The following is a 22,689-nucleotide window of genomic DNA, read 5'->3' as shown; positions in this document are numbered from 1 at the left end:
ATCACCGAGTATATACAGGAGGTATTTTTATAGCATAAGGATGGTGTTCCAATGCCTGTGAAATTACACTGCATAGCTCCACTGTGCCTACAGCCCTATAAGTGAGGCTGGCCTGAGGAGCATCACAAGGCATTGCAGTTTCTTCCTGCAATTTTACTGACAGGAAGACATAAATACTATTTTAATTCTCTGGGTACAGAACTCCTTTACTTACCACATAAAACCTTGACTTGCAAACTCCTTCCCATGAGTACTGTATTTCAATATTAGCTGGGGAGCCTTTGCCCAAACCCTCTGTGTGTGAGGTAAGGCGAACTCAAGGAACCACCTTCTAGCTCAGAGTGTCACAGCCTTAACTGGTCTGAGCCTACTGATGTGAGATGCTTAACGTTTCTTGGGTTAATCTGGGCATCGAAGTGTCTGTCCTCGAGTCTTCTCTGCTACTACCAAAGAGAGCAGAATCCTTCAGGTCTAAAACCAGTCATCCTCTTTGAAAATAGAGGAATGTAACAGAGGTCATAGACTTGTGAGGTCTAAAACCTTATAGGTCATCTAATGTAATTAACTCATTTTACAGGTCAGAGAATACAGAGGGACTTTCATGAGTTCCCACAGTGAAATAATAACAGAGCCTGAATCAGAAACTGAGTCGCCCAAACTCCAAACCAACTATTTTTATTTTTTTAATTGTCCATGTGAGTAACAGAAAGGTTAACATCTACGACATTAAATTATCAAAGTAAAATATAAAAGGAAATTGCAGTCATAATAATCCAGGGAAGATCTAAGTAACTACTGGAAACTTTAATCAGTGAGTTAGCAAAGTCATCCTTTATGACTGAGTCCGCTTCCCTTCACTTTGATTGAGAGTAGCCATTCCCCATATTGCAAGTCTCAGGTGACAATCAAGAATGCCAACTAATGGGGGAGGGTATAGCTCAAGTGGCAAAGCACATGTTTAGCATGCATGAGGTCCTGGGTTCAATCCCCAGTACCTCCTCTAAGACTAAATAAACCGAATTAATCTCCCTCCACCAAAAAAAAAGAATGCCAACTAAACAGAAACACTGGTTTTCCACACGTGAGAGCAAGTGTTTAGGATGAAGGACATATGATGTAAGTTTCTTTAAGTCATCCCAGCATTCTTTCTAAACTGGAAGCGATATGGTAGTAGTTTTAAGCAATGAGACAATATAGATAAGAGCTTAAAAAATTGGATCCTCAGTGGATGTCATTCAGCACCTTCCTAAATAAAATCTAATAAAAATTTCTACACTGCTTTTAGTTTTATCGTACATTCTACCCTGCACGTCCTCGCTTGGAGCCAGGAATAACAATGAACCCACATAGTGATGAAATGAAATAAAGTCTACAAATACGGTACAAAGCTTGAATAACTGCTGTCTGCCTTTATAATTCATGGGCATCATATTGGCAACACCACAAACTCCTTAATATCTTGTAAATTACACATTGATTGGATTTGGTAGGATTAAATGTAATCTGCTATGTAGATGTTGGTCCAGTGTCATCTCAGGATGCTCTGGCTTTGAGTGAGAACTCACTGTCTCAAACAATGTATATAAACATGTAACACAGCACATTTGACTCTTAAAAGTTGTCTTACCAAGTCTACTGCTTTCCGGAACTTCAAAATTATAAACGGCCTCTGTGAAAATAGGGCGGTTGTCATTTTCGTCCTCCACTCTGATGGGCAGCGGAAGAGGTAAGTCAGCTGAATACCCATCGGGAGTTGACGCGTAGGCAATCAGCTGTAAAACAGTGAGAAGCAGGTTCAACAGTCTTCATATAAAGAATCTAGTGAGAAAGAACACAATGCTTTATCTGCAAATCTTCTCTGCAAATCTTTTCAGTAGGAATTCACTTCAAAACTTCCGGTCAGTGCTGCTTTAGTTATCAAAGCATCAAATGCAGAAACACTTTAACTACAGTTAAGAGCATCCAGTGTTTCGCAAAAGTGGCTACACTTCAAATCAAACCTCAGTCAGAGCACAGCAAGCCAGGGGCTACTCAGGCTATTGGAATAAGGAATTAAATGTGAATGTAGAGACTGCGATTCCTACCACATGATCTAAATAAAATGTCACTACCAATCCCCTGTATTGTTTTACCTTGTAGGTCACATCTTTGTAAGTGGTTTTCTAACAATATGCATTTAACAATTTCCCGGTTGCCAGCTAACCAAAGGCAATGTAACGTCAAATAGATTGTATTTCTATTCAGCATGTGATTACACCAGATTTGAAAATTTTCTAGCCAAAAGCACAGAAATGTCACATGGTGGACATCAGTCACGTTTAATACCCAGCATCTCCTCTCTCTTCTTTTAGGAAGAGAAGCCCTCTTGCCTATAGGGAATCAGTCCCCCTGCACCACAGGGATGACCGCATGACCCCACAGCATTTACCATATTCCACTGAAAATTGTCTGAATTATTATGCTGAAAATTATTTGAATTATTCCCCTTTGATGTAAGCTTATCCGTATCAGAATGCTGGCTTATTTGGGTTTGGTCTCCCACTTTTACTTCCTTATCTAGTTCTCAGATGGCGTCAGATGATCATACATGTTTAAGGGGGAAAAAAACCCAGAGAAGTGAGAAAAGAACCCTTCCAGTTAACTGTGGCCATGTCCTGCAGAGAGGAGACAGTCCCATGACCAAACAGAGAGAGTCTCATAAGCAAAGCAGCTCGTGGAAATTTGCTGGAACTTATATTCAAATACAATTAAATTTCTTTTCTTCATTTCAGGCTTACCTAACAAAAGTTGAGATAAAGAGCAGATCAAGTATTCCAAAATCTAGCTCCTTTGACTTTAAGATACGCTCTAAGAAGAGAGTGCAGAAGACAGAAAAGGGGAGGTGGAATAGCAGAGGAAACATAATTATTTAAAGTCATGTGTATCAATAAAAACTCCTACATCGAAAACATCATATTCTTCACGATCCACAGCCCGAGTACAAAATAGATTTCCAGTGTCTTTTTCTATGAAAAACAAATTTAAAGGTTCTTGGTCAACTCCAGGTCCACTTATTGAATAGAAGATGGTATAGTGCTGTGCAGCATCAGACTGAACCTAAACAGAAAAGAAGAAAGTAAAAAAAATTTCATTACATGCTTTTTAAATATAGCTTATGTGCCTCTATTTTTTTATTTTAAAGAGATGACTTTAATAATGTAATAATCACTTCTGTCACTTCAACACACAAAACAGAAATGAACATTTGGCCAAAGGTGTTTTTTTTTTAACTGCTCAGATTTAATGAAAACAATGTTCAGTGTTAGTAGTAACCAAAGAAACCCTAATTAAAAACAAAAAGGCATAGTTTCCCATCCACTGACTTGGCAAAGATAGAGAAGAACAGTAATACCCATTGTGGGCAGGGGCGAGGCAAACAGAGACTCTCACGTACTAACGAAAGGAACGCCTATTAAAATGTTCCTCTGGGAGGAGAATCAACAAAAATTAAAGAAATGAGCTATGGAAATAAACAGGGGAGACTCTTCCTGGCAAAGGAACCTGGAAGTGCAAAGGGACCAGACCTGGGCTGTACCTGGAGTGTTCAAGGAGCAAGAAGGTCATTGTGGTTGGAGTAGCAAGAGCCAGGGGAAAACAACACAGGTGATGAGGAGGAAGGCTACGTCATGTGAGTGATGCCAAGGATGCTGGCTTTTGCTTGGAGTCAGACAGGGAGCCATTGGAGAGTTTAGACAAGACCAATACCTGTTTTATTTTGCCGCTGGATAATTCTTGGTGTTCTGTTAAGATTAGACTTGGGTGGCTAGGTAAGGGAAGAAGCAGAAACACTAGAAAGTAAGTGCAAGAATTCAGGGGAGGGATGATGGTGTGTTAGACCAGCATGGCAGCAGTAGGGGTGGTGGGAAGTCGTTAGGTTCTGGATCCATCATTTGAAGATACAGCCAACAGGATTCACCAGCGGGCTGGATGCATGGGGCGCAGGCGGAAGGCACCATGCCAGAGGGTGTACTGCTCCCACGGTCCATTCTGCTCCTCTATCTTAGCATTAGAACTTACAGCTGAGCACACGGTTGCCCAGAAGAAAGACATTGCTCAGTCTCCCGTGCCGTTAGGTGTGGCCACAAGAAAAAGGCAGGTCGATGAGATGTGAGTGCAAGTGATCCATGCGAGACCCAGACTGTGCTCTAGAATGAGGAGGAGTGTGTCCCCTCATTTAGACACAACGACGAGCCATCTTGAACCTGCAAGAATGGCCACGCTCAAAAAGAAAGAAGCCTGCATCCCTGGTGATTTCACAAATTAGAATCTCTTTCCCAGATCACACCTTGACATGAGAGGACTGAATCTCTATTATGCTTTAGCTGCTGTAGTTTGAGATCTTGGTAAAATTCAGCAAATACCCTGATCTGATAATAATACCGAAATTAAAAATTTAACTATAAAGAATGGATGGACGTGTTAAATTGGGGCTCAACATCTATCTCTTCTACTGTGTCCTCTCATAGTGTAGATGCTAGAAAGATTCAAATAAACACAAACCCAAAACTCTCTCTTTTGCAGGGTCTCTTGAAACGAGAGTCCTGGATTTAAATACGGATGAGGAGGCGTGCTTGCGTGAGATTTGGAAGCCATAAGTAAGGTAGGTGCCTCATTTTTGCTGCTTCTGCTGCCTTTGCTAGCATCCTGTGATGCATCTTTTTGCTTTTATTTTTATCTACAGCAGCAGACGTTCGAGTAGTTTTTTTGCTTGTTAGTTTTGTTTTGTTTTTACAAACTTCATGGATATTGAGAGACAGAGTAGGGGTCAGTCATGTTGCTGACTCTGACTGGAGCAGTTCAGACTGCTCTGGAGCTGCATTCGGTGGAGCAGCTTCCTGTCTGCAGTGTTTTCTTGCCCATGGCACCCTCCTGACCATGGCAGTGGCACCCCAGGATGGCTCTAGAATTATTGGCTTCCCCAACATGGAGAAAGAAGTATGTCCCTTCTTGCAGGTTCCATGGGGATTCATTTCTGAAAATTCAACCCAAAGTTTGCTTCTTCAGCCTTCTCAGCAATTCGAAAAAGTGTTTAATACACTGTAGTAAATTCTTATCTGTTATTTCTTTAAAGAGAAGTGTGCTTCCCACAACTGAAACCTTATCAAACGCCCCAACAGTGGAAGGAATGGAGCGGGCATTAATTGAGATGGGAGGATATTTTGGGCAGAATACCCAAACATTTGATTTGTATTTGTTAAGTCTGAAATGTCTGCCGAAATTCCAAGTGGAAATATTCATTAGACAGTTTGGGCGGGAAAAAGGATGTCTTAAGTCTCCAATGCATGCATAGTGCTTCAAGCTATGAGGCTGGATGAGATTGCTGAGAAAGTGAATATAAATAAACAAGAGACAAGGTTTGTAGCCGAGCCCCGGAGCTCTCCAGAGTTTAGAGACTGAGGGGTCGGGGTGGTGGGCGTGGTGGGGACATGGGGATGAGGAAGAACCAGCTGCTAAATGAATGAATAAACTAACAAAGATCACCTACTGGCTGCAGAGTCTTTCTCATATTATTATTAGTTGTTAAGTGATTTTCCATTTTTTCTCATTATTAGTTTTTTTTAGTAATTTTCTCATTTTATTTGCTTTTATTATACTTTACGAGTAGCTTTAGTCATCTGTGTATTTTTAAATGTTTAAAGAGTTATTAAACCTGAACAAAACAGACTCTTGGAATTAAAGCACTCCCAACAGGAAGGAATAGTGTAAAACCTACTTGTTGAAGGAACAGAGGGAAAGGGCCCAGGGAATTCTCTTGCATGGAGCAGGGAATCGGTGCCCATCGCCTCTTGGAACGCCTGAGAACAGTTTCATTAGTGTGTCTTTTCCTCAGGACCTGAATGGAGAGAAAGAAAATTAAAAATAAACAAAAGCGTCACAGCCTACTTCACTGTTAAATAGTGGACGGACCAAAAACCTAACACCTCCCTGAAGGCTCAGGCTCAGGAATTCCACGTTGAATCTAAAGACCAGACAACAAGCGCTTTGTTTGCATTAGAAGGGTAAGAAAGAACGTGCCCAGATGTTAAAGTTTTCATGAACCAAAGAATTTCATTGCGTATACCTTTCCAACATTACCCATACTTTCAGGTTAGGAAAATCATCCCTGTACTCTTAGTTCTTCCTGTTCTGTCCCCAAAAAAGATAAAAAAAACACATCCTCTTTGTAAAAATCTGTAGACAGCGCTTACTTGTTATTTGTACTAAAACCTCATACTCTCAGGTCAACCAGAGTGAGACCAATGCACATTCTTCGTTGCCTTAACACTCTAACTGCACTGTCCAATATGGTAGCTACAAGCCATACATGACTGTTTGATTTTAAACTAATTAGAATTAAATGAAATATCAATTCCATCCCTCAGTTGCACTAGCCACATGCCCAGTGCTCAGTAGCCATTAATACTGGGCGACCATGTCACACAGTGCAGATTACAGAACATTTCCAGCACTGCAGACAGTTCTCATGGAGCTTCTAGTCATTTCCATTTTATTTCATGGTGTAGCAAGAAGACATTGTATCTCCTGAGAATCAATAAATAATTATATGAAACATTTATTAAAATGCTAAAGTCATGTAAGTTAACTTTATCGTTAATACCCTTCACATCGATGAGTTGTAATCCAGCCTAAACCTTTGTTTTTGTGAATACTTTCGTAACGGCGTTCCTCATAATGAGGACTCCAGCACTGCAGCGAATGATCAGGGAGCGATGGCCAGTACCATTCACGTGTATACACACGCCACGATTTCCATCCTATTTCAATATCGGGATCACTGTGGCACTTGCAATCTACCTCTTATTCACTGGGAGTTACTGCACTTCATATTAATTGAGCCTATTGACTATGGGTCAGGTGTAACAGAGGCTATAAACACGAAAGGGATGGATCATGCCCTTAAGCAGCTACAGGTAAATTGTTTGCACAAATAAAATTCTCAATGCTGCAACAGAGGCGTAACCAAACTGACACTGATACAAAAGTAATTAGTTAGACTTTAGAGATGGAAGAAGCCTTCCCAGAGGAGGTGCCACTAGATTTAACAAAGCAAAATCCGAAGCCAGTGTTTAACCAGTGAGGGAAAGAGAGAGGGGAGAGGAGGGAGAGAAAGGGGCGGGAGCGGGGAGGGGGCAAGGGAGGAGAGAAGGGAACGCAGAAAACAAAAGGGAAGGGGAAAGGAGACGAAGATTATTTTTCCTTTTGTCCTCTTTGCAATTTGTCATGGAAGCACTTAATGAAAAGAAAAACACGCCTGGAAATATCAGCGTACTTTGAATACCTTCTTCTGACGCTCCAGGAGCACCATAATCTCTCTCTGTGTCTGTTTCTTGGTGTCAGAAAGCCGTATGGCGAATGATCTTTTCTCACCAGACAACAGAACAGCGCTGGCTGTGTAAACGGACCCGTCATCTTGAACTCTGAAGTCAGGGTCACTGGAGTGGATGAGATCTGCAGACCTGAGGCATTCTTTCAAATTAACTGCAAGTGAAAATTTCCAAGTCGTAAAGTAGAAACACATGCAAAAAGGAAAACAAAACAAAACAAAACAGGTGTTAAAATAATCTATACAATCAAATTTATGAAGTAGAATGAAATCAATCACTTTGCATTTACCAATATCTTAACCAGTCTCTCTGCATGTATTTTTAAATGATAATTCTTTCCGTTAAAAAATAATAATTCTTGATTGTATTCTTGTATTAAATAAGGTGTTCTAAGTCTTTATATGCTTCTAAAAGGCTTATGAAAATGATTTTCTTATTAAAGAGGTGTGCCTGTTACAATCCTGACAAAGATGCGCTGGACACCCCCACACATACCTGAATAAACACACAAAACTTTTCCTTAACAATGAAGACAGATACACCTATCTTCAGCCAGAAGTTATACACGAGTCCAAAGAGAGACACAGTGTGTGAGTCTGGCAGTCAGTGAAGGAAGACCAGTGTTTTGGCATTGGTGCTCTCCTAGTACGCTGTGCCCCCCACCCCCACCTTCCAGGGACCCAGAATTCTCCTCCGGACCCTGTTCCCAGCTTTCCGAGGCTCCCCACTGAAATTCCATGTGGGGGTCTTCTTTCCCAGGAAATTTTCCCAAGTAAAAAGTTATAAAATATAAGTATCACAGGAGTGTTTCGCTGCTGTATCAAAAGGATGGAATCCATCTCATTCTTCAGCTATCTGTTTTATCAGAAACCAAACTGACAGATTAATATTCGCTTAAGTGATAACCTAATGCCCACTTAAGTAATTTCATCTCAAAGGATCCATATGTTACCTACGTACAGTGTTTTCACTTTCATCCAAATCCATCATAAATGGAGACATTAAGTCAAAAAGAAGAGAAAGTCTTTAGCAGTGAGGACGTAACTCCTCTTCACATTTTAAGCAGAGCGATAACCTCCGGTCCTTTCCCAGACTTCTCTTTCCATCCTTTCCTTTCTTTCTTCCCAGGAATGGGAGGGACACTTTGTTGAAAAAGTAAAATTGGTACCCCTGGGACAAACTATATCTCTGAAAAAGAAATCATAATGTTTTCCTCCAATATTCCCTGTTCTACAGAGAAGGGGCCACCCGCCCAGCTGCTGGGAAAGTTGGAGGTGCCCCAGCTTCTCCGGCTGCGCGTGGCTGATGAAGCTTAGTTTAGAAGAGAGTGGAGCATCTCGCTATTTTCCCAGTGCAGCTGTAGCCCTGAAAGAAACACTGCTGCGATGTTCTCAGCACCTTGTCTGTGACTCTCAATGCCTAGAGTCCTAGGGGAATGAAAGACAGTATTCTACAGGGAATTCTTTATGTAATTTTTAAACTGTTAAAACATAAATGACTAGGACGTCTGCATTAGAATCAACCACAGAATTCTATAGAGTTATACAAAGACAGAACGTATATTTAAAATTATCTTGATTTATATCTAATTATAAATAGATTCAGGCTAATTCCAAAGACTGCATAACATGCTCTTTCCAGCATAGGTAAACTAAATTTCTGTTTTAAAAAGCACTGTTTCAAAATTTCTCACCTCGGCCAACCAACTTGTCTGCCTCTAGTTGGGAAGGTATATTAAATTTCACATTTTTGCAGGCTTCACAAGCTAAACTGAAGACCTAGGGGGGAAATGGTCATATTAATACAATGTAGAACAGAGGACAAAGTTACAGATATGCAAGATAAATAAGTTTTAGAGATTTACTGGCTAGCATGGTACCTACAGTTAAGAAAACTGTATTGTATACTTAAAATTTTTGCTAAGAGGATTAATCTTATGTTATGTGTTCTTACCACAAGAAAGTAATAATAATACACAAAGAGGGCGAGAGGAAACTTGAAGGTGACAAATATGTTTATGAAATAGATTGTGATGATAATCTCACAGGTACATACTTATCTCCAAACTCATCGAGTCGTAAGCAGTGAGTAAGCAGAACTTTTTGTAAGTTCATCTCACCTCAGTAAAATGGTTTTAAGATAAAGGATAAAGAACAAAGCCACATTATCATCTCAATAGATGCAAGCAATTGACGAAATCCAATGCTCATTTGCAATTAAAAAACATTTAACAGGCTTGGAGTAGAAGAGAATGTGCTCAGCATAAGCAGTGAAGAGCACTTATGAACAGCATCATACTTAACGGAGAAAGACTGAATGCTTTCCTCTAACAGAAGGAACAAGACAATGATGCCCACTCTCACCACTTCTGTTCAATGTGGTTCTGGAGCTTCTAGCCAGGGCAATTACACACAAAAATAAAATGAAAGCCATCCAGGTTGGGAAAAAAGTAAAACTGCCTCTATTTGCAAAAGATATGATATCGAACAAAGAAAATCCTAAGGATTTTCTTAAAAAAAACGATCAAAAATAATAAATGAGTTCAGCAAGGTAGCAAGATACAAGATCAGCACACAAACACCGACTGCATTCCTATACACTAGCAATGGAAAATCTGAAAACATAATTGAGCAAACAAGTCCATTCAGAGTAAATATCCCGTCTTCACTGATCAAAAGACACATTCCCAAAATTCACCTAACAAATTCAATGTACTCCCTATCAAAATCCCAAATAGCTTTTTTTTGCAGACATTGAAAATCAACCCTGGTGGAACTTCAAGGGCCCCAGTGACCCAAACAAACCTGAAAAAGAACAGAGTTGAAGGCTTTCCCAACTGCAAAACTTACTGCAAAGACACAGTTATCAAGAGAGCGTGGTACTGGCCCAAGGACAAACATACAGATGAATGCAATAGAACTGAAATCCCATGAATAGGCCCTTGCATTTGTGGTTGCCTGGTTTTTGGAGATTTCCAAAACCAAAACCAGAAAAAAAAAAAAAAAAAGAAGGAATTTGGACCCTGAACTCACTTCATATATAAAATTAACTTAAAATGGATCACAGACCTAAGTGTAAGAACTAAACTAGTCAGAGAAAAACTGAAAAGCAAATCTTCATGATCGTGGTTAGGCAACAATTTCTTATAACACCAAAAGCACAAATGATAAGAGAAAAATTGATAAATAGGACAGAATCAAATTTAAAAACTGTGGCCCTTTAAAAAAACAGCCATAAAGAATGTAAAAATGCAACCTACAGAATGGAGAAAATATTTTCAAATTACATAACAACAAGGACTTTTGTCCAAAATATATAAAGAAGTCTTTGAAATCAATAATAAAAAGACCACACCCAAAAAAAAAAAAAAAAAGACCACACCAAAAAATGGGCAAAGGATTTGAACAGCCAGTACCCAGAGAAGTTACACAGATGGCCAACAAGCAGAAGGAAGGATGCCCACCATCATTAAGCATTAGGGAAATGCCAACCTGAAGCACAATGAGAGACCCACTAGGAAAGCCAAAATAAACAAGACAGAACATAACATGTGTTGATGATGATCTAGAGAAGGCAGAACCCCATGCATTGCTGGTAGAAATGTGAAATGGTACAACTTTGGCACACAGTTTGGCAGTTTCTTAAAACTTTAAACATAAACTTAACATATAATCTAGCAATTCCACTCCTGCCCACGAGAAATGAAAACCCGTGTCCACACCAAAACTTGTCTATTCCTCTCCCTTAAACATTTTTGTATTGTTTGTCCATTTTTAATTATTTTTCACTTGTAGGTCTATGTGGGTCGCTTTTTCCCTCTTCTTGTGGTACCTTTTTGATAAACAGTGCTTCAGTTTTGAAGTAGTCAAAGTTATTAATCATTTCCTGTAGTTTTTTAAGGTAGTCAATGTTTTAAATCATTTCTTCTGGTCTGTACTTTTATGTATTGAGAACTTTCCCTCTGCCCTGTCATAAATATAATATCCAACATTTTCTTCTAAAAATTATAAAGTTACTTCCAACTTTTAAGTCTTTTACCCATCTGGAATGGTATTTTGTGTGTGATTCACTGTAGCTATTTAATCTTTTGCCATATGGGTGATTATGTTAAAATACAATAATAGATTTGAAAGTATGGACAACCTGCTACGATTGAGCAAGGAAAAAATAGAGAAGGCACAGACAAAACAATATTAGGAATAAAAAGAGGCACAGTTACGGAAAGGACAGATGTTTTAAAAATAGTTAATGTTAATATATTATTCCACTTAATTTGAAAAGGGGCAAAATAAGCAATTTTCTACAAAAATAACTGTTGACTCAAGGAGGTATTCAAAATCAAAATAGGCTTATAACCATTAAGGATATTGAATTAGAAGCCAAATGTCTCCAAACACACACACCCTCATATCCATCAAGTCCAGACATGTGATAGGTGAATTCTTCCATAATTATATGACACAGATCATCTCTGCCTTACATAAAGTGTTTCAAAGAACAGAAGAAACTGCAACTCCTTAATTCATTTTATGAGGATATGAGGATCGTATGAAGTTGAAAAGTAATAGCCTGATCTCACTGATGGAGATATATTTGAAATATTGAAATACATAGCAGCAAACCAAATCAATAATGTATTTCAAGACATATCATGTTCAAGGCTAAGGTTTATGCCAGGAATAAAAAGATGGTTTCACACTAGAAAATCTGTTCTTGTATTTTAACATCATAATATATTGAGAGAGAAAAACTATATGTTCACTTCAAAATAAGTGGGAAATTATATTCATTGCTATAAAAATTATTAGCAAACTAGGAGTACAAGGGAATGGACTTTCTTTACATAATGAAGTGTACTTAACAAAAATTAAAGAAAGAAACAAATTCATAATTAACACTGAGGTGGTGAAAGCATTCTCCTTAAAGTCAGAAACAAATCCACGATGGCCACTATAGCTGCTTGTGTCCAGCATTCTGCTGGAGGTCCTAACAAGCACAGAAATCAAACAAAATACATAAAAGGAAAAATGAGCGAGGTTAAGAATTTAAAGGAAATAAATCTAACTGCCATTTGCCAGCTATAGATTAGCTACGTGAAAGATCCCACACTACCTGGAACTCATCTTTTGCCATGTGGATAGCCAGCTGATCCAGAACCATCACCGAATAGCTCTTCCTTTCTTAGCTAATAATGATAATGCTGTGCTTTTGTTGAGCTTCTCTATTGCTTGTTTATTAGTATTATTTTCAAAGTCCCTACATACCTCTCCCCAATTCCATTTTCTTCCCATCCCTCAACCCCTCCAAACTCAGGTAACCACTGATGGATTCGTTTTGTTAATCATTTACTTCCTCATTTCTGCTTAATTTTATCCCATGTATACAGATCCGTAAAGAAGATTGGTTTCTTTTGCCAATTTGGGGCTTTAAATGTATGTAGTCGTATGCGAATGGTATGCAACTTGCTTTCTTTGCTCAGATTATGTTTGTGAAATTTATCCATGCTCAGTAGCTCATTCACCTTCATTGCTGTGTGAAAATAGAAAGAGTACACAATTAATTCATTAATATGAGGGATGGATATTGAAAGGGATGATATTCATATACAGATTTCAGTCATGCTATGCTTCTTGAATTATAAAGAAACTTGATACTATGTTTATGGAGATTGGATGCATTACTAAAAATAAAGCAAAAATTACAAAGCTACCATTAGATTAGTAAGAATGAACTAATGACTTTTAAAGGTATTTTAAAAATAATTTTTGTAGAGATGACTGCCCAGTAAAAAAAAAAATTACAGCATACAAAAAAATTTTTAATATTAATGTATTATGGATTGACTGAGTTATAAAATAATCTCTTTTAATGAAGAACCCTCCAGGACAACTTGAAATATCTGATTTATAAGACCTAGTGTTGCAAGCAACTTTAAATTAAAATGTAACAAATTAAATTTTTTAAAATGATAATACAAAGTGTTATCTATTATAGTCTGGGAAAAATTAGTTGCTTTGTTTCTTTTTACAGTACCATCCAAATTTTATTAATTGTATGATAGAACCCTTATCACACAAATCATTAAATCCTGATAGAACTATCTAATGCCAAAGGGAGACTGAAACCTAAAGGCATACTTGCAAGTGTTTCACGTTTGTGCAGTGGTTCAGTTTTAGAGTGAATACCCAAGGTAGGCTTTCTAAAATGACACCTTTTTCAAGAGAGGAAAAATAAGCCAAAGAACAGAAATTTATTGAATATCTGAAAAATAAAGGCGATCCTTTTGACTGAGCAAAATGGTTATGGAATTTTCAATTCATCATTTCTCCCATGAAGACTTGCCCGCTTCAAGATGGAGATCTTACCTTCCAAGTTCTTACCACCTCGAATTGTAAGATTTACCTCTTTGTATTCTCAGCAATTTGATGATTCTACTGAATTGCTTTCTAAGCAAGCTCTGTAAGATGGAATTCTAGTTCAACAGAATTCTAGTTCGATGGAAAGTACAATTAGCTGGAGGTCACCAGGAATACCATATATGGAATGGCACCTGCCTCAGGGATTACAACAGGACCAAAAAATGTGCAGGGCTTACATGTATTTAGTGACTCAGAAGGTGCCGCAGGGTCTAGCTGTACCTCAGTATGAGCATCAATAACCCCTTTGAAGAAGGTAGGTGATAGATGATACGCTGATACGAACATGCTCCAACTCTGACTTCTTTAAGCTCATGATTTTGAAATAAACTAGTTCTCATTTATTTCCTTTATTTGTCCTAGGCATTTTTTCCCCACTAATGCAAAAGATAATAGGAATTATGGTACTCGTTTTTATTTTAAAAAGGTGAATATGTCAAATGTTATCATGAACAACAATAACAAAAAAGCCTGGTAAAGGAGCCACATTATTCTCAGGATTTAATGCTGTAAAATCTGAGCAGATAGAATGCCCATTTGTCACCATAGATTATGGGCAGAATGCCACATACTCCAAGGGGAAAAACATGTTATGCTATAAAGGAAAATGCTACTTAAATTCCTTTTGAAGAGCCCCTTTAGCAAAATGATAGATTAACCCTGTTCAAGTACACACTACTTATAACATATAATAGATAATATAATATAGTTCCCACAGTGGATTTGATATGGAGAACAATATTAAACTCACACATAAAATAGTCTCATTATTTGTAACAGGGCAGAAGACATCTGAGCAAATGAACTCATACAAGTTTGTTTTCACCCCTAACAATTTTTATGACATTGAGGAGAAACATTTTAAGAGACACTCAGTGCTTTCAACAATCATGGCATGGCGCTGTTACTTTCTTTCTCCCCCCGCCCCTTGCTTTGTATATGTGAGTGGGAGGATGATTAGGAATTGTAGTTAATTAGCAGTTTAGAGTGTACTGAGGATAGAAGGGTGGGGAAAGGAGGCAGATTCAGGAGGAGGGAAGTGCAAAAGGGAAGATCCCACAACCTACGAGGTGGCTCAGTGGGACGGCTAGCATGTTAAAAGTCTCAGTTCTGTGTTAAAGACTCGCTTTGAAGAGCTCTTGCTTCCAACAAGGAATTGTCTTTGAGAGATCCACCAAGGCGTCCATAAAATGAAAACTGCATTTCTAAAATGTGATGCCGTTAATATTATACTGAAGCTTGGAGAGTCATGAGAGTCAAAAGGAAGTACAGACATAGGATGGTCAACAGAAGTTTTTATTTACCCATCTGGAGAGAAATTGAAGGTGTCTGCAAACTAGGGATTGTGGATGAAAGAAATTGTTCTCTATATGCCCTCTCTAGTGTTCAAGTCTCCAGTTAGACCGTTTAATCTAAACTCGAAAAATCTGTTTAAAATTTAAAATAATCCTAAAGGAGTAAACGATACGCTAGAGTTGACGCTATCTCTATTTAGAAATACAGGCACCTTCTTGACTTGCCACACCCCAGCACCCCCACCCCCACCGCCTGCCATCCATCGGGACAGCTCCTCGAACCCCACGCCCTCCCCTCCAGCGAACACTCGGGAAATCTTGGGAACACAGCACCTCCGCAGTTTCTTCTCCCCGTTCCCGAATTCCTTTCGCAGGGAAAACGCAAAACACTAAATTCACGCTTTTAAAAGATATTAGCTGGAAACGCTTTCAAATATATCACAAAAAGAACACACTTTGGGAGCAGTTCCCATTTGTAAATAGTCATTTCATCAGCTCAGACATTTTGTGACGGGTCGACGCGCTTAGTTGTACAATCCCTTGGCCATAAATGTATCTTAGATCCTAACTACCAATCCATTGTTCACAACGCCCTGATTCAAAGAGAGGACAAAGCTTGCACGCACTCGCCCTGTTTGAGGGCGGAGGAGCAGCAAGAATCCGTAGCCAGAGACGACCTGCTCCCAGGCTGGGCTGGTCCTCTCGCCTCCGGACCCCACGCGCATCCTCGGTAGCAGGTAGGCCGCGGGTCTGCGGCTCCCTTCCACAGCGCAGCCGGAATGCAGCCCTGGTCTCGCCTGAAGCGCCCGCGCGCGTAATCGCACCGTCAGAGTTCCCGATTTTTTGCTATATGTTCCCAAGTTCTCCGAGGATGGTCCCTAACTTCCTATCCGGGTGGATCTGGTCCTGGGTCGCCGGTTTCCCAGGCTCCACAGGCCCCAGGTTGGGCTCTGGACTTGCGCAGTCCTCCCTGGAGAGGGACGAAGTACCACCCAACCCCACCCCTACCCCAGCACTCCTCCCAGCCTGCATTCTATCTCCTCTGCACCACCTCGCTCCCCCATCACACCATAGACCCCAATCCCCAGCCCTAATCCAGCAGGCCACCCCCTCGCGCCCCGGGCACACCCCGCCCCCGGCCAGGTGGCTCGTGGGGGTGGACCGCCCGGGTGAGCCGCCGAATGTCCTTTAGCCCAGGCAAAGCCTGGAAGCCGTTTCTCAGAGGTAAGCACGCCAGGATCCAGGGGCCCCGCTCCAGCCCCTCCACTCACCAACCTCCCCATCCCAGGTGACCCTGCGGTGGAGGCCGCACCTAGAACCGCATCTCACGTCTCAGGTTTTTGTTCACTCGGGATTCCTCAAATACCTAAACGAATACTCTTCTTCCTTCTCCACCCAAACCCGTCCCAACCACCATCACCGGCCCCTGGAGCGACGAAAGGAGCGCAGACCCCCGCCCCGACCCACTCGCTACGGCGCCTGAGAGAGCGCAGCAAGGCGGGAGCGCGACCCGTAAAACAAACAATCGAACATCTCCCCAAATCCTCGGTCCCGAACCTCCCGCCAGGACTCGTTTCCTACCCTCACCCACTCACCCACCCACCCGCCGCCGGGGCGCGAATCTGGCTCGTCCCTGCCCCGCCGGATTGAGCTGAGCCGCAGATGTCACCTTTCGGTCCTTCATTTCGCCCCTACCGCTAGCCCCGCGGTACCAGAGCAGATCCATCCTCTGCCCCATCCCGGCTCCTGGTGACTGGCTGCGCTCCACGCCTCCCGGGCTCCACTCACCACGAGGGTCAGCAGCAGCTGCCTGCAGAGGGCTCCGCGCAGGGAGCTCCGGGGCCCGGCGGCGGCCATCGGGGCGCTGGGCGGGGAGAAGGATGCGGGCGCCAGGCGGGATGCGAGAGGCCAGCGCCCGCCGAGGTGCAGCGGCGTCCGAGATGCGCTTCTCTCCGCTGCTCGTCTCTAAGTGGCCCGGGCTTTTTCCAGGCTTGCCTGCCCGGGAGCGTGTTCGCTCCTGAGACGGGATTGGACTCCGAAGAGGCTGAGCCGCCCCTCCTAGTTATTTCTCAAGTTTTATCACCGCGGGAGCCGCTGGGAGCTGCCCGAGCCTGCCCCTCGGCTCCGCGGCGGCCGCGCCGGGTGCTCGATCGCGGGAAAGCGATCCAGGCACCCCACGTCTGCCTGCTCTCCCACGCCCCGCGGCTGCCCCGCCTTCACCAGCGCGGCCCTAGTCCCGGGGCGTCCTCCTCGCAGACGCTGCTCGTTCCCACTGCAGAACCCAAAACCGCCGGCAGGGATCCCTGCCCCAACACGGGCGCTCCTAGGTGCCAGGAACACCCTTGTCATTGGACCAGCGGATCCTCCCTCCTGGGAGGGCAAAGCCTCCTGGTTAATGCAAAATATATGTCTTCTTTCCAAATCTGACTCACACGATAAGAAAAAGGATGGAGGAGAAATTATCCCAAGTGGCATGAATAAGCTGACACTTGGTGTACCAGAAATTAAAAGCAAATAAGGGAAATTCTGATAGCTCACCATTTTCGCGCACCCAAAATCTGAGGTATTACACTCAGAGCTTTCATTTCTTGCCGATTTTGTGGCCTTATTTGAACCTCCTAAGAAAGGATTTACTCTAAGAAGTCTTATACGTAAATTACTGATTTTAGTAATTACGTAGGAATTGTACTAAGATGCAATTTTTCAGTTTATGGTAAAAGAAAAATCTACCATACAGAACCTTCGACTCTAAAATGAGGCCTCTAAATTCACTATCATTCAGCAAACGTTTATCAGGGCTCAGAGGCGTGCAGGCACTGGGATTGGAAGAAAGGAAACACAAAACCAAGTCCCTGCTCAAAGCAATTCAAAGTCCAGGGCGGAATAAAGGCAACCACCACAGCCCCAACTGCTGAACTTTTTAATAGAGAGGTAACTTACAACACTAGGGCCCATTCCTTTATTTCTCTCCAGACTGAGTTTTCGTCCTCCAAACCCCCACTCACTGGAGTCAGGATGGACTACTCCCTAGATATGAACTGCTGCTCCTCAAAGTCTATGCACAAGTTCCAAGGTCCAGACACTCAAGTCTAGATTAATCAGAGAGGGCACTGTGGCCTTCATTCATCCCACCCTGGTCACCCAAATATGCTCCTTGTCTATGTGTTTACCTAAAGTCAGGGACTTCCGTGAACTCACAGGCCTAAGCTCTCAGGACTTGGACACTGAGCTCAGCTTCCCAGTCCCGTGTCTGAGGCTTCCAAGGCTCCTATGCACCCACCAGAGATCCTGTCTCACCTCTGGAGGCCTCTGTATGGAAGAACTCTTCCAACCTCAGAGAAAGCTCTCCACACTTCACTCTAAACCATTTTTCCCTCCCATCTTCCAGACCTTCACCTTGACCAAATGACCTCAAGAAGGAGCCTCTCAAAAGTGTTTTCTGGCCCCAATCAGCCTTTAGAAAGAAGCTGAAGATAGCTCTCATCAGAAGGCAAACCGGCTAACACCTTGACTTTGGACCCTCAGCCTCCAGAATTAAATAATACTTGAGATAAGAACCAACAGAGAACAGGGGAAGGGTGGGAAGATGCTTCGGGCGAAGGGAGCCATAGCACGGCAGAGCCCTGGAGAGCACTGTGAGGGCGTCCCACAGCAAAGAAACAGAAAGGAGTTTCTTCAGAACCACCGGGTGGAAGAACTCCTGTGGCTGAGAATAGGTCAGGAAGTCAGTCTCATGACAAACCAGGCTGATGAGTTAAATGTCATCCCAAAAGAGATGGAGAACCAGCCACTCAGTCTGTAAAATTCTCACTTTTGATGAGTTAATGAACTCATTAACTTCATTAATGAACCTGTTTATGCCATGCTACAGCTTTTCCTTAATATTTAGGGAATAAAAGACTTGAAATGTTTTCCTTCATTGTAAGTAGCCCTAGTTTTCAATGATTTCAGTTTTGTCCACTAGAGTCTGACCTGATTGCCCCCATGTGGCAAAAACCGTAAGATGGATAGCTCTCCTCTGGTTAACTCAGCTTTGCCGTTTAATTAAGGAGATTGTTCAGTCTCCTCACTATATTGACAGTTACTCTGAGCTTCCATGTTTAATTTCTACAAAACAAAAGTTATAAGAATCTATCCCAGAAATCTTGTAAGTAAGCATATTGGTAATATTTTTCATTTGTATTGCAAAATTCTAGGTGCAATATGAATACCGAACAATAACTATATGGAGTATTAGTAACTATCTTGGAATTTCCTGTTTTGCTAAGGCATTTATTTGTCCATCATGAGTATGTTGGCTAAGTCCTAATAAAAAGGCTCTAATATAAATTTTATAATTTAGAAAAGAAATCTTCATAGGCAGTTATAACATAAATAGGACTTGAAGATAAATTAAAATTGCTTTTATTTTTCCTATGTAGATTATATTTTAAATGAAATTACTGAAAATTTATGAGCTTCAGTTTGAATATAGTTAGAACTGGATGCCTTCTATAATGAAGTTAATTTTAAATCCTTATGAGGCATCATAAAGCATAAAGAGTTATTCTGAAATATCTTTTTTAATACCCTTTACCCCAAACTGCAAAGTCAGTTGGAAGTCACCACTAAAAGAATAATGGACAAAAATGGGAAAGAAACATTATTTTCCCTTGTGATTTTCTTACTTTGAAGGGTCAGAGCAGCAACAATAGAAGATCAAAAATGGGAAGTGATTTGAAGCTTAAGGATAAAACTTCAGGGATCCAGGTGGACTGTAAATTTTTCAGTAGAAAGCGAGTTTACATCCTTGGTAAGAGTCCTCTGTAGCACCTCCATAGCCACAGAAAGGGTAAGGTCGAGGAGGTGGGAGCTGACCCCTGACCCACTGAGAAAGCTCCCTTGCACAACCCTGTGGCCACAGGTACTGGTCTCACACACCTCCTCATCCCAGTGGTTTATATGCGCGGTGACACAGCAAATGTGGGTCTCCTCCCTCACGCCTATAAGATGCAACCTGAGCAACCGTCTGATCTTTGGAACAAATTTGTTGGTAAGGGGGAAGAGAAATTTATGAAAAGCCTAAATTAAAACCAAGTAAAAGTTTCATGTTAAATAGTCCTGCTTGTGACACAAGATGAGTTCTGCCCCTGAGATGGTTGCTCAGAAGCATTTTTAGAAAATTATCTAGGGTACACAGTCACAGTAATGAACAGTAACCCAGCAAACTGCCTGCTGGAGCAACAGCGAGGGAGCACGGATATGTGCTCAAAAGCCAGGAGCCCTCCCAGACTTAATTTTTAGAAATGAGCTCCCGTTCATGTCTCCACTTGCCCTTTTAGAGACGCTTCATCTCGTGCTTGGGAATTGGGCGGTCGGATTTTCTCATACTCACTGCGGTCTCCCCATTTCCCGCCATGACTCACCGCCACTGCTATGGTCAGGCCGGCCTCTAGGAGAGGATTCTGCTTTTCCTGCACGCCTTTCCCGAAGTGTGGCTGGAAGTCCTCTGCTAATTTCCCACAGCGCCATTGAGAATAGCCTTGATGTTTTGGTTATTTAAAAAGACTACTGGAGACAGCTGGAGTCAAGAGCCTCCTATAATATTGCATTGCTGCTCAGGACAAGAGCCACCCCAGAATTTCTGTCTGCCTCCCTCGTCTTCTGTCTTCCCAGGGCAAGCACCCCTCCCACCTCTCCTTCCACTGCCGTGGAAATGCTCCAGGGAGCCAAGAACGTCAAGTCTAGACGAAAAAGAGCCCCGGCCTCCCCGGGGACAGAAGTTTATCCTTCCTCCTTTTCCATGCCGTGTCCTTAATCCCTAGGATTAACTTCTACCCAGAGTGATTGCCAGTAGGACTGTCCACTCCATTCAGCAGGAAACTCACTCCCACCCACAGAGGTGTGGCCTTTCACTATAACCTTGGGAACAAACCTACAAAATTCAAATATTTGTACATTTCTCAAATGCAGAACTATCCAGTTTAAGTTCCACCACAACACCAGTCCAATCCAAATAGGGTGTGCCAGGCTCAGAAAGGTTCCCTTTCCGTCTCTCCTTAATAATAAATGATTCAAGAATTGTTACAATGGTTTTACTCTTCCTCTACTGAAATCTTTAGACGCCCTGACAAATATCTTCTCTTCTGCAAACACGACTTTCAAGGGAGAGAGGAGTGGTTTCTTAGTGACTTCTCACCAGGCTGGAAGGCATGGTGAGTTCCACACAGACAACAGAGCTCCATTGTGTGAGTGATAGCTTCTTACAGTAACTGGACGAACCCAGTGCAACAAAGCACTGCTACAAGGTGAATTTACTCCCTCTCCTCTTGGAACCATCCCATAATCCTTCATTTCACTTTAGTGTGAAAATCTCCTCCCAGTGGGTGAGGCTGGAGTTTCTCCCGTCTGTTCTCATATCCCCGGGAGCTCGTTTGGGCACCTGTTGTTCAAAGGGCATTGCTCAAGCACGATGGCTGCAGGTGTGAGTGGGCTGACTTCCAGATCCCATGTGTCACTCATCTGATTCACTGCCCCATCAGCCTTCCTTTTTTCCCAGAAGTTTAGGAGGACCGTCCCTCAGCATCAGCTTGGGCGAGTGACATATCCCCAGCTCAGATGCCTGTCAGCTAGCTCAGGGGGCAGAGAAACAGCTTTTCCCGTCAGTTCCCTATGGCAGCAAATTATTTAATTCAGCAATTGTTATTTACTGTTGATTTTATTGATTGTTGATGATCTAGTCCTTGATTTTATTTACTCAAGATTTATTAATCTTGGTTTGTTGTTTTCTTTTCTGCGTTCCCAGCTTCCCAAGCCCTTCTGTCACTAAATGAGGACTAGCTTTCTGCCAATTGGCTACTTAGTGTTCACGGAACAGCCCAACGCCACAACAGTTGGGTCTGTTCTGGCATTGCTTTCAAGCATCACACTTGTGTTTGTCTTTCAGTGTTGTAATGAGCTGCACACTCTACTAGTTGGGAACTTCTGGTCTTAACTTGCACCCGTCTATGTGAAGTCATACCAGATGCATATTCCTCTAAACAACTCTAATGCAAGGGTCTTGCCCAAATATTAAAAAAACCAAACCAAACAAAACAAAAAACTAGGAATATTCCTAGTAGGCATATAAGCATGTACCAGAAAGTCTATTTTGTTATCCCTTTCTCATAAGATTGCAGTGTTCTTGACGTGTGCAATAAAATTTAGCTGTTTTCACAGATTCCAAGTTCTGTTTGGATGGTGCTCAGAGAAAGTCTTAATCTTAGCTATAATACTTCACTTTTAAAATGAGAATCTCTAATTGGTGATGTTGAGCAAATTTTCATGTTCCTGTTGGCCATCTACATCTCCTCTACTGCAAAAATGTCTGTTCAGTTCTTCTGCCCATATTTTAAATTTGTTTGCTCATTTGTTTGCTTTTTAATTAAGGTACAGTTGATTTAAAATGTTGTATCAGTTCCCAGTGTACAGCGTGGATGGGCGTGGAGGGCATTACGCTAAGTGAAATAAGTCAGACAGAGAAAGACAAACACTGTAAGATACCACTTACATGTGGAATCTGAAAAAATACAACAAACCAGTGAATATAACAGAAAAGAAACAGACTCACAGATGTAGAGAAGGAACCAGTGGTTA

The 22,689-nt window shown here is 41.7% G+C and overlaps 1 protein-coding gene across 3 annotated transcripts in view; it reads right to left on the bottom strand.

Annotated features, from left to right (window-relative positions):
* Positions 1 to 17,365, bottom strand: part of DSC3 (desmocollin 3) — a 35,306-nt gene extending 17,941 nt beyond the window's left edge. The window contains exons 1-6 of one of the 3 annotated variants that reach the window (XM_072949067.1): positions 16,864 to 17,365; positions 9,058 to 9,142; positions 7,319 to 7,518; positions 5,753 to 5,872; positions 2,941 to 3,096; positions 1,628 to 1,772 (exon numbers count right to left, since the gene is read on the bottom strand). In XM_072949067.1, the coding sequence (XP_072805168.1) occupies positions 1,628 to 1,772; positions 2,941 to 3,096; positions 5,753 to 5,872; positions 7,319 to 7,518; positions 9,058 to 9,142; positions 16,864 to 16,932 (775 nt within the window). In that variant the 5' untranslated portion in view covers positions 16,933 to 17,365. Of the gene's footprint in view, positions 1 to 1,627; positions 1,773 to 2,940; positions 3,097 to 5,752; positions 5,873 to 7,318; positions 7,519 to 9,057; positions 9,143 to 12,476; positions 12,619 to 16,863 lie in introns of those variants that run through there. The other 2 variants (XM_072949065.1, XM_072949066.1) reach the window with 2 other exon arrangements.
* Between the last annotated feature and the right edge of the window lie 5,324 nt (positions 17,366 to 22,689).

This window comes from Vicugna pacos, chromosome 24 (genome assembly GCF_048564905.1).
Source record: "Vicugna pacos chromosome 24, VicPac4, whole genome shotgun sequence".
Taxonomy (NCBI): domain Eukaryota; kingdom Metazoa; phylum Chordata; class Mammalia; order Artiodactyla; family Camelidae; genus Vicugna; species Vicugna pacos.
This window is presented reverse-complemented; position numbering and strand designations above follow the sequence as displayed.